The 13006-nt window shown below is 34.2% G+C and overlaps 2 protein-coding genes across 2 annotated transcripts; both read right to left on the minus strand.

The window, feature by feature from the left end:
* Nucleotides 1–3637: 3637 nt before the first annotated feature.
* LOC140881894 (protein DEHYDRATION-INDUCED 19 homolog 6-like) lies at nucleotides 3638–7526 on the minus strand. Its single transcript, XM_073287547.1, has 5 exons — nucleotides 7207–7526; nucleotides 6567–6736; nucleotides 6015–6094; nucleotides 5557–5811; nucleotides 3638–4021 (listed from the first exon to the last, which is right to left on the minus strand). The coding sequence occupies exons 1-5, from the start codon at nucleotides 7280–7282 to the stop codon at nucleotides 3913–3915; spliced, it is 690 nt and encodes a 229-aa protein (XP_073143648.1). The 5' UTR covers nucleotides 7283–7526; the 3' UTR covers nucleotides 3638–3912.
* Nucleotides 7527–10056: 2530 nt separating this feature from the next.
* LOC140881716 (uncharacterized) lies at nucleotides 10057–12480 on the minus strand. The gene is made up of 2 exons (XM_073287242.1): nucleotides 12057–12480; nucleotides 10057–10801 (listed from the first exon to the last, which is right to left on the minus strand). Exons 1-2 carry the CDS (start codon nucleotides 12397–12399, stop codon nucleotides 10266–10268), a joined length of 879 nt encoding a protein of 292 aa, XP_073143343.1. The 5' UTR covers nucleotides 12400–12480; the 3' UTR covers nucleotides 10057–10265.
* Between the last annotated feature and the right edge of the window lie 526 nt (nucleotides 12481–13006).

Below are 13006 nucleotides of genomic sequence, written 5' to 3' on the forward strand. Positions count from 1 at the left end.
TTACTAGTTTCAAGTAAACTAGAGGTGAATAATCCAAATTCGTTACTTGTTTAAAGATCGGGCAACTTCTTTGATTTCTTTTTGTTATTGGATTGAGGGTGCGATTCATTATAATCGTTTTTGTCTTCCATACAACGAGAATTCATATCAACTAGGCTCTAAAAGCCTTAATTAAACTATAGCATACTCCCTATTTACTATAGGGAACCAAAGTCATACCTTCATCCGTCGTCAGCCCGCTGATGTCGCATGTCCCAGAGCCTGCGCATAGCCTAGCTACGACCCCTGGACGCCTTGCCAGAGCTCCGCCACCTGGCTACTGCTGCGGACACTGTCCGCTATATAAAAAAAATACTAATTCCAACTCCAACTCTTAAAGAAAGAGTTCCGAAGCCCTTAAAATAGAGCCATTAAGGGAGATGAGAGGAAATTTTGCATTTCAAAATGAGGAATTTGGACCCCTATTCGGACGCTCCGATCTTGCATGCTGGCCACGTGGCATGATCTTGTTGACACCTGCCCCGCCAACACATTGGACGGTCCGATCACTAGATCGGACGGTCCGATCTCCACCATGTGTCAATACCAAGTTGACACCTCAATGGTTGGGTTCAGACGTTCCATTCCTGTATCGGACTGTCCGATCCTGCCGAGCTCATTTTGCAATTTAGTCGCTTAATCTTGTAAAATAGAACCGAACTACTATACTAGACGTGCCAATCGCTGGGTCTTAACATCAGACATCTGAGCATCTCTGATCCTAGAGTACAATAATGGCTCAGATAGAATCTTATACAAACGAATTCCATTCTTTCTTTTCTTGTGCTTGAACGTGAAACCAAGAGAACAACATTCTTGAATCATATGAGATGTGTACATGACATATGAATATAAAAACAGTAAAACATATCTCATGCCACATAATCATGTCACGTAAAATGCAACATATAAACATGCATACTCGATGGCTATCTCAGTCAATATTTACGTACTTTCTACGTAATAGTTCGAGTCTACGTCAGGACATAGATTCCAAGCCTACAATAAAATATTTACTGTATCACTAATCATGATCTACAAGCCTTAACTAAGCTAGCAGATACTCCTATTTCTTAATAGGATTCCCGAACCATAACTTCATCCGTCGTTAGCCCATTGATGTCAAAACTCTAGGTTCAAAATTATATCTTAATGCTTCGAAACAAGCCCCAACAACTAAACAAGATCAACCCTAATCTGAACGGCGGCCGACGACGGCAACAGGCGGCGGTCGACGACGGCGGCAGCTGGAAAACGACGGTTGTCGGAGTTGCGGATTTTCTGCACAATATTTATATCAAAACGAAACTTACGACATAAGGAACAAAACTCATCAATCAATTTCACGTTTTCGGCAACTTACGGCGGCGAAGTGGCGGCTGCCGAAATTTGAGTTTCAGGTGATGCGATAAAACCTTGCAATATGGGTATCAATAGCTAGCTCTCGTCACGAGGATTCCAACCGTATATTTGGTTTCGAGTTTCGACGACCGGTGACGGAGATACGACGACAAAAGGATGGCGGTGGTGGAGAGAGAAAAAGTTACGGGAGAGAGAAGAAGATAGTGATGGCGATGAATTGATGTGATGACTAGGAGAGAGAAACGTGATATATATGAATATATATCGTATAACAATATAATATGTGTACACGTGTTTAAATGTACGTACTCTTTTATTTATTCGGGGTTAAAATTGACCCGGTTTGAATTATTTCAATGCATGTGTGCTATAAAAATCAAATATGTATTTTAATATCGTCTATCACTCGATATTTACTAATACATATTTTTAACACACAATTCAATTATTTTTAATCTCATTTAATCTCTTGATTATGGATTTAGTAACCTTTAATCATGCTTAACATTTAATTAACTTAAAACAGGGTACGAGTTACTACAAATCTAGTGATCTATCAAGATATTTCACCAAGCGTTCAAAGAGTATATTTCATCCCCTCTAAGTTGGTTCCATGATGATCCAAAAATGAAGACAAAGCCTGATTGATAAATTCAGTTACACTGACACTCTTAATTTTGTCAATCCCAAAAGATTTTTCATTTAAAAAAATGTTTGAAAGAAAAGCTTTATCAATTGAGAATCAGTCTAATCTTTTGATTTTAGAAAAATTAACTAGGTGAAACACAAGTAGTTATCTACCACAACTATAGTATAATTCATTCCCCCCTAATCTGATCGCCGGGATAGGACCAAACAAGTCCATGAGTCGCAGTTTCAAGTTTCGAGTTGATGAATTACACCCTTTGTTTTTAAATGATGACCTAACTTGCTTCCCATGCTGACATGTTGAGCATAATTTATCTTTATTAAAATCTAATTTCGACAGACCAATGACCAGGGCATGTTTGCTCAGACTAGCAATAACCTTGAAGTTTAGGTGGTTCGGTAGCTTGTGTCATAACCAGTTCTTATGATGATTTGCAGCTACAAAGCATATTGGCTTGACTGGTTCATCTATGCAATTGACTTTGTGGTATTTCCATCCCGTTTTCTGTTAAGAAAAGATCACCAGTAGAAGATTTGACCAGGAAACTGTGTTTCATGAACTCGACTGAGTAGCCTCTATCACACAGTTGACTGATGCTTATCAGATTATATCTTAGATTTTCAACAAGCAATACATCTTCGATGACAATGTTACCGTGCATAATCTTACATTTACCCACGGTTCTACCCGTAGAATTATCACCAAAAGTGATTTTAGTTCCTGTAAGAAGTTCAGTTGAGTGAGCAGTCGTGCTTCTCCAGTCATGTGTCTAGAGCAGCCATTGTTTAGATATCATATGGATGATTGTAAATTTCCTGCTCCTCCTTGTACATGCAAGCACAAAGTTGAATAACATAGTCCCCACATATATTTGGGTCCAAAAAGGATTAGACCTTTGGGCACCCACACTTGAATCATGAATCTCATAAGGTACGTGCTTGTATAGATGCAGTTGGATGCATGATGGATTTAACAAAGTGACTTTTCATAAGTTGGGTTTTAAAAAAAAAATCCAGTTTCGAATACTTATCTATTACAGGTTTCCAAAATTTGTTTTGAAAACTTTTCAAATATTTCTCATCCTCTTAAAAACTGCCACGTGTCTTGGGAGAGAAATTTCAAAAGTAAGCCTTTTTCTTTAAGTTTTACTAACTTTTTAAATTTTGTTCTTCTCATAATGTTAGAATTCATTTTGTGTTTTACTAACTTTTTCAATTTTGATCTTGTCATAGCGTTAGAATTCATTCGAAACGGCCACAGTAACGGAGACCTTGCCGGATGAGAACATTTTCCTGTTAATTATGAACACACCAAGATCACAACGATCATAAGAAAAATATATTGTGATCTACATAAAATAACCAACCAAAAAAGTTCCCACGCAAATCATCTGATGGACCAAATATCATCAACTCGGCCATACCTCACCCATCTTCCTTAATGCCTAATAATCAGTTGGTTATAAGTCTGACCATTTCATAAAACATTCGAGTACAATAGTCTTCATTTCTTGAAGCTCTCAGGTGTTATTCTAGATTAGCGCATAACACCACACTTAGTTCACCTCAACAACTCGAAGAATGGCGACACAACCATCAAGCTCAAATTCGTGTTGATGCTATGGGAAGGCATATAAATAATATCCGAATTATACCATTTTCTTTATCAAAGCATGAAAGCAAATCAAACGGTAGTCTACGAACCCGCATCTACTAGTCTTCCACTAATGCTACACAAAACATTTATCACAATTGTTACAAACTTAATCCACTTACAGTATTGGCACCCGAGCATAGTTGCTGCAGATAGCTGTCCATCAAGCCTTTTCACCAAGTTATTAGAGCAACATAAGCATCAGGACCTTATAAATTATCGTCCAGCATCATAGACAACAGCATTCCTTGAACAAAGTCGCACCTCTTCGTTTTCTCCTCCTTATCTTTGAAGGATAAGGGCGCCTCAACGACTTTTCTGGAAATCAAAATAGAATATGCAGACATCAAAATCCATACAGGACTTCAAGGATCTTTTCGAATGGATTCAGGACTATGTTTGTGACAGTACTTCTGTTTATGCTAAAATACATATCTATATTAACCAGATATAACGTACAAATTGAATAACGTCCAGCAGATAATTACATAAGAGTTATAACTTAATCAACCAGACATAATCAAAACTTGAATGACATCTATATTAACTTCCTGTCCCGGTCTCAAAGGTTTATCCCAAGTCTTATGGAACTGTAGCAGAATAAAGGCCGACTCTAATCACAATAAGAAAACTGAATATGGTGCATCTGTAATCATCCGAAGAAAGTAAATACCAATGTAAGGTGGATCATTATAAGCTCACTAAGGGAGTAAGAAGAAGAAAATAAGAAACAAGTAGAGACAAATGCACCATAAGGAAATTTTTGTTCTGCATACTTGGATCCTAATGTTTCCCAAATGCAAAACAAAAGCAACAACAATTATTTTGAGATGCCTCTTATATTTCATCATGGATTCATTGATTCGATTCAATAACTTGGGAGTAACTGCTATTTGTGATATGGATAACATCCTTACTGAAAAAGAGCAGATAAATTGAGCAAAAATACTTCCTCAAATATCTCCAACAGATACTTTGTCGTTGATTTAGCCCAACTTTTTTAAATAAATGTTTGAATCAATGTAAGATTTGATAAGAAACCTAGCCAAAAAACATCTTATTACATCTTTCCAGAGTGTCCATAAAAATTCCAACTAAGACACAAATTATATGAAATCATAAGGAAGCAATAAACATGACAAAGTATGACACAGCAATGATATGAACGAGGTTCAGAAGATCTAGATGAACCTCGATATATTATCAGTTTAGAGAGTGAGAATACTCTACAGCAAGAAACACGTGTGACACATTATTTATGAGCTTTGGTCATAAAACCTACTTTCGCTGAGAGATGCCAAGATGAGCTAAAAAAGAAAATTAACCATGATATATATTTTTTAATCCAATAAATCATTTTTTTATTTGTAGCATGCCCGTGTGTTAAGAAGATATTTCCTAACAACCCAAACACAAATAAAACTAAAATTGAATATGATAATATGAGTATTAACTACCACTCAGCCAAGGGTTTAGACCATTTACAAGAGGATAAGGATAATATGACTAGTCTTAATCAACAGAATAAACGTAAAACCCACCTCCCAAACCAACTCTTCTCTATTTATTCCCTCTCCCCAATCTAGATCCTTCTGATTATTCATAGGATAAGGGCTTGGCCTTCTTTTGGGCCTGTTTGATCTATTGGGTCCGTAACACCGTGATCCTTTACAAACAAAGTAACACAAATTTGAATAGGATAAAATAAAATTCAACTGCTTAATGGACAGAATGATCAAGAAAACATTAGACAAGGTTGTTCAAACAGTTAAGCTGTTTCCCATTATCGATTCCTTAAAGGTGATAGACCAATAGTACCAGAATAAAAGCTCAGTAAAAAAGTAATCCATTACCTATCTAAAATGCTACTGCTAGTATTTTTCTGGGACAATTCTGATTCAATTGCAGAATGTGATGGAACACTTTCTAAATCTTCAACCATCGGCACAATGAACGATGATAAGAGTGGGTCCGGTGCTGTGCTGCCAGAAGAAACTATGGTGGCCAACCCTCCAAAAAGGGACTGCAAATTCCCTTCTCTCAGTTCCCTCCTCAACAAAGAAAGTGTTGAATGTGAACCAGCTCTTCTTGATTTTCTATCACGCTGCATGTAATCAGTAGTCAAGGAATTCAGGGAGCATACATCAGTTCTTCAACCATATAATATAAATGGAATACATGGAATGCCTCAACACCGGGATGAAAAAATCAGTTGAAGAATCAAAATACAGAAAAAAGAATGAAATGTCAACTGATATACAAATAGGGCCAGAAGAGTAAACGAACAAACTAATGATTAATGAAAAAGGATATCTTAATGATGTTCCCATGTTGCAAAGTTATATGAGCAATCATGTTGACACCCACTCTCATCGAACAAACTGGACACACCTGCATGAAGCATACCAACTTTAATTACCTCAACAGGAACATCCGAACAATCACTACATAATATATCTTTTGCAAATAGAAAAACTAAAAGAACAAGTGCTCAAGAGTCCAGAGGCATTTACTTTCAAGATAATTTTTTCAAGATTGCCCAAGAAAGTCAAATCATTTCAACGGCGAAGTACTGAATACAGCACAAAGAACATACCAATATTACTGGTAAAGTCTCTCGTTCACATCTTAGAGTAAATTCTCTAGACTCCATTTTATCATGGAAATCAAACAGTAAGAAGAGAAGCTTTTCTCTGTACTTACAATGTCATCTTTTCTGGTAACAAGACAAATAAATCATCTCTCTCAACTTAGTTAAGCCAAGTCAGAGAGGTGTCCATTAACAAGTAGCATATTAATATACTACTTAGGTTATCTGATTATTAATTCTGCACCATTTAGTACCCACAATAGCAAACATTACCCCATTCTTGGCTTCTGCAGGATGCTCATCATCAATGTGGCAGCAGAGTCCGATAATATCAAAATATTGCGAACAGAAAGGGCAGATATACTCCTCCCTTTTATCGTCATCTGCCTCGATTTTCTCAAACCCCATCAACAATTCTGCATCAAAACCGTCCCATTTCATCCCTGGCATGGCATCCAGGTACAAAACCCATCAAAACCTCATGTAAGAGATAAGATTACAAGCAAAGACATGCACAAGAAAATTTTTATAATTTAGCTTCAGAAGATACATTTATTTTATAAACTGAAACAAAACCTGAGTAAAGACTCAGCCTTTTCATCCCCACATTCATCCTATGCAATGCCCCAAAACACAACCCCTAAACTAAAAAGGAAAAAAAACGGCTCAACTATATTTGAATCCATTACTCCGACCAAAACAATAACATGTCGAAAAAATTAAAAAAGACATGTGAATTTAGCAAATCCTAGGTAAATTTATTCAATGTTTAACATATATATGTACCCGAAAGCACAAAAATCCATAAAAATCCAATCTGAACAAGAAAACTACACCTATTAAACAATTAAAAAAAAAACCGAAATGGCAATTAACAAAAATAAAATTAAAAAAATTAAGATAAAGCAGTAACCAGATCGAGATTGCAAAACTGATTTATAGGAATTGGAGGCAGAAGACAGACGGTCAGCCCAACAATTAGCATCCATGGCTTTCTTCTTCTTCTTCTTCTTCTTCTTCTTCTTCTTTTTTTTCCTTTTTCTACTCAATCAACTTGAAATGCAAGATGAAATCAACAGTTTCTGAATTTTGAAACTACTGAAAGGGTGAATTTTTCTGGGGAGTAGATGAAAATTATGATAATGAGATGAGGAAAGGAGCGATAAGAGGAGGGTTCGCTGGCCTTGTAGGGTGAAAAGAAAATCCACCGAAAGGCAGAACAGAGCTGCCTCCCACACACCTTTTGTATTCTTTCTTATTTGTTTTCCATTTTTTTTTTAGTGTTTTTTTTTATTATTTGTGTTATTTTTCATTTTCTCGTGTGGATAAAATTTTGTGATCTAAAATCTAACGTCTCCTCGTTGTAAAATGCACCAAAATTTCAGGTATCACTTGGATGTAATTTCTTCTTCTTCTTTTTTTTTTTAAATACAAAACGGGTTCAAAACAAAATCTCTAAATTTGAAAATAGGTTAGTTCATTATCAAAAATAAAAAAGGTTCGTTTTAATTTTAAATTATTTTTGTTAAATTAAATAACGATAATGATAGAAATGTTACTTTTGAATATTAGGATAATAATAATCCTGACAACATCAACAACAACATATTTAAATGTTAAGGTTTTAGACTAAAAACTTCCAAAGGGCGAGAATCAATACTTTTATGAGGATCAATAGCCTCGGCATGGGGTTTTTTATTTTTAATTTAAAAAAATTTAATTTTCAAAATATCCCAACATATGAAAGCGTACAAAAATATTACAAAATCTTGTCAGTAGCCGCTGACAATTACAGGCAGCGTCCGCTATCATAGTCAAAGGAGCTGCCTATGTGGCAAATTTTTTTATTTTTTTATAGATTATTAATTATATAATTTACAAATAATATTATATCATCTATTATTTTTTGTTATCAATTATAGTTAAATTTTGTTGAGTGCATTTGGAAAAAAAAAAGTATTTTATTTTGAAGTGTTTTTTAAATAAAAATTATAATAATTTTATCTTGAGATAATATACTAAAAGGAAATTAAATTTAAATTTTATATATTTAAAAATGAGTTTGATAAAAAAAAATGTTTATTTAGTTTAACCAAAATGCAACCAATATACGAATCTGTGCAAGTGATTGATACACATAAAAATTGGTTGCATTTTATGAAAGGGCCTCCACTGGCACATAATCGTGTATTGGTTGCATTTTGGTTAAACTAAATAAACATTTATTTATCAAACTTATTTTTGAATATATAAAATTTAAATTTAATTTATATTATTTTTTAATTAAAATTTTTTAATTTTTTAGTTAAAAATTTCGTTAGTGTGGTTACCACTTATTTTAAATTTGTTTGGGTTTGTGGTGTCAGTGGAGGCCCTTCAATTCTTTAGACAAAAAAATCAGTCTAATTAAAAAATCGAGTAAACCAATTTAATTTTAATCTAAATTAAATAAACATATTTAATTATCAATTATTTTATAATGATCGTTTAATCATTATATGAGTTCATGATATCGTTGAGTGCAAGAACAAGCACTAACATATAATTGATAATTCATGAATTTGATTTAAAATATATATTCAACATATAAAAATATTATACTTTAGTGTCAATTGTAATTATATTTTTTACAAAAATAATTATGTTACACTTTTTTATTTTTGTTACCTAATAATATTTTAATAGATCATCAAGTCAAAAATTAAAATTACAAATTCAAATTTTTTTGAGAAAAAAATAACAAAGGTTGATAAGAAAATAAATAATAGATATTAAAAAAAATATTTACTAATAATATAATTAATAAAAAATAATAGCTTTTCAAAATATTTTTCAAATAACTCAAATAAAAAAAATTAGTATATTATTTCAAAGTAAAATTATTACAACTTTTATTTTTAAAAAAATTCAAAATAAAATATTTTTTGATTCCAAACACACTCAACAAATTGGACTATAATTGATAACAAAAAATAATAGATGGTATAATATTATTTGTAAAGTATATAATTAATAATTGATAAATAAAATAAAATAAACAAAAAATATATATTTGCCATATGTCTGCTGTCAGTAGGAGCGGACGCTCAGCGTTTTGCAATATTTCTCAGTGTTTTAAAAGGCGGCGCCTAGGCTATAGGCTATTGCTCAATGCCTCGTTTTTTTGCTAGGCTATGCCTCCAGCCGTCGTCGGCCTAATCTCCCGCCTAGGCGGCGCCCTTTACTATTTTTATATAAAAAAATTAAAAATCAAAAACTTAAAAAGAGATACGCGACGCAACAAAACAAACACAGAATGAACGAAGAATCGCAGAAAAAAAAAGTCAAGAAAAAAATTAAATCTCATATTACGCATGAAGACTTGATATCTATTAATATCTATGTTGTTGTTGTTATTATTATTATTATTATTATTAAAATTTTATAAGAGTTTCGTATAAAAAGTGAAAAACATAAGACATAAAAATTATATTTATAATAAAACTCATGAACATCCCAAAATATATTTTATTATTTAGGCTTTAAAAAAAACCGCCTAAACCACTCCTAGACAGCTAGAACATTGGTATTTCTGCACGCTCCCACATCTTAGGGTATTTTTAAAATTAATTTTTTTAAAAAAATTAAAATAAAAAACCCCCTCGGCACAGAACGGGTTAAACAATATCGTATTATTAAATAATTTTTTTTTAACAATAATATTATTTATTTATTTATATATAAAACATGCATATATACATATATAAATTTTGCAAATAAAATATAATGTGTGTGAAGTAAAAAAATTGGTTTAACCAAAATAATTGCAACATTGAGGATTTGAGGTCTTGAGGATATAAAACCTCCAAAACAAGATCAAAATGGCTGATAATGCATCAAAATCACATCCAATGTAAATAGAACATATCCCTGATAATCAAGTCTTATAAGGTCGAGTCTGAAAAGACTTATTCCACGAGTTCTCCCAGATAACTAGTTTGCCCTGGGAGCAGCCCATTCGACTCTAAGGATAAGATTGTCGTAACCATATCCATTCAGTTTGTTGATAGCTCTCTCAGCATCCTCTCTGCTCACAAAGTTGACGAAACCAAAACCTCTGCTGGTCCCTGTCTTTTGATCAATGGCAACATAAACTCGGCTGACAGCACCAAAAGGGCGGAACAGATCATGTAAATCAGCCTCTCTAGTGTCTTCCGAAAGATTAGTGACTCTAACCGAGTTTTCTTCGTTCCTGCGTCTCATGTCTGTACCACTCCTCTCAGTATTACCACTTCGCATGCTTGGAGGAACATATGCTCCCTTCGTAGCACCCGGTGTAGCAGTAGCAGTTTCGGATGGTAACTTATCCATGAAGGTCTCACTTGGTTGAGAAAGATCCTTGTAAGGACATCTTGACGTCCAGTGATCACCTTTCTTCCCACAGGTCCTACAAACCATGAGAACAGCTCCGCCTTTCCCAATCTGGGAAAAAGGATCTCCGGAACCTGTAGTTTCCTCTTGCTTGGTACCTATTTTTCCATTCATCAATTTGCAAGTTGTATGGTTAAACCAAGAAAAAAAGGGCACAGCATATTTGCCTGCAGAAAAATATCTTATCTTCTTGAAAGTGAAAGGGGATATTTTTTACATTAGCGCGTGACACAGTATTTCATCACGATCTAGTGCACAGGCTCTATATCTCATTTCGTCATTGTAACAGGTTTTGATTTAAAAAAAAAAAAAAAAACTCAAACAATCTAATTCCACTATTTTCAGCCTTCAGGAAACATTGAAATGGAGGATAAGGGATAATTAAGAACAAGAAGAACCAAGATACTAAAACCAATAAATTGAAATGACAAATGTGAGTTAAGGTGATTGAAGAACTTTTGGTCGCGATATCAACAGTTGGACATGATCCTAAGAGTAATTTCTTTTAGCACCAAAACCGATGAATAGATTGTCAAAACCCACAATCCGAAAAATCCTTCCCAATAGATCGGTTAGACAAAGAAATTGAAATAAAATTTAGGCTGTGTCTGGATTGATTGATTTGAGACGATGGATTTCAATCGCATTGATTTCAAAATCCTTGACTTGTTTGAATGGACAAAATCGGAGTAAATTTCAAATCCACTATTCCAATAGATTGCTGTGGACTTCAAATGACGCCCAAATACACACAAAACAGGTGTTATTTGAAATCCATCTTTCAAATCATTCGCCAAATCAAATCTCACCCTCCAAATCAAATCCATCGATCCAAGAGCAACCTTAGGAAATCCTCCTGAAACTCATACCAGCTCTGCTACATAAACTGAGTTCGTTCATTAAACAAGAGACAGAAATTCAATTTAGAAAATTAAAGGCAGTTTTCATGTATCACATCATTTAATCTATGTCTAACTACTTAGAACCTTTTGTAATTAATCACCTCACAAACATAAGTTGTGTAGCGGTAATATTATTCTCCTACCTTATTCTCTAGTTTCCATGAGTAACAGCAACAATACTAAAACAAGAAAGGGAAAAAAAAAAATCATATCCACAGAGTCTGGAACTTCTTTTCACCCACCACATCTATGGTATGCTTCCTGATTGCCCCCACAAGCAGGGTCCTTCGAAATTTAGATATTTGAAACATGTGTAAACATCCGAATTCCGAATCATGACAAAATTGACAAGGTTTGATGTATCAAGTAAAGCACATAGCAGCAAATAAGAATTCACCATAAAACAGGTATTAAAATCAGCAAATTAATCTCACAATTCCAAAATGAATACCGTGGGCACGTGGGCGCTCGAGGAGAATTTCTTCAGTGGAAACCATGGTGAGGCGGCTGCCAACGTCCTCGTGCACAGCGTCGCCAAACTTGGGCCAGGAGCGGCGCTCCACGGCGCGTTTGCTGAGTCGAGCGTTGGCCAGTTTGCGGATGCGTGTGGTGGTCGTTATCTTCACCCTGTTCCCTTCATCGTTGAACTTATACTCCACCACCTTCTTTATCCCGTTGTCGTCCGGTCCCAACACCAGCTTCGGCGGCAACAGGAAATCTAAATCCTCTCCATCGTCCTCCTCCAGTTCGCCCCATCTCAACTTGCTGGGTTGCGTCGCCGCGTCTACCGCCATCGTCTTCGCAGGCTATTAGAAAATTAGGGTTTTGTTTTCAGATTGGAAAAGGATTTTTTTTTATGCTCAGCCTGATGTGTACCAGCGGATAGGAAGCAAATAGTTTTTTTAAAAAAATTTAATTGTAAATAAAAAATTTTTTGCATATATAATTGGATGAGGGGAAATAAATAAGAGCAAATTGGTGATAAATTTCTAATCTCAAACTTGACATTGTCTTTTCTTCCTATTCATAAGATTCTTTGCAATAGCTCCCTAGACCACTAAACTTGAATAATTAAATGATTAATTATTGTACTTGATTTATGCTTATTTATGCTTAAAATCTAAAGACTTTATGCTAAAATCTGAAAATTTTGTGCTTAATTATGGTATAAAGAATCATGCGCTAAAATGATATCAGAGCTTTAGATTTATTATTCAGACTTTATATTATTCGTTAATTCATAATTTTTTTTGTTGAGGAGAAGAATTTTATAAAAAATGACTTTAAACGAAGGTTTGAATCAAGAGAATTTTATTAATATGAAATCCTATAAACAAGTTAATCTATGCACAATAGATTACTTACAACAGGTTGTGATTAATGCTCTCGATTTCGAAGGGA

This window comes from Henckelia pumila, chromosome 2, assembly GCF_033568475.1.
Source record: "Henckelia pumila isolate YLH828 chromosome 2, ASM3356847v2, whole genome shotgun sequence".
NCBI lineage: Eukaryota > Viridiplantae > Streptophyta > Magnoliopsida > Lamiales > Gesneriaceae > Henckelia > Henckelia pumila.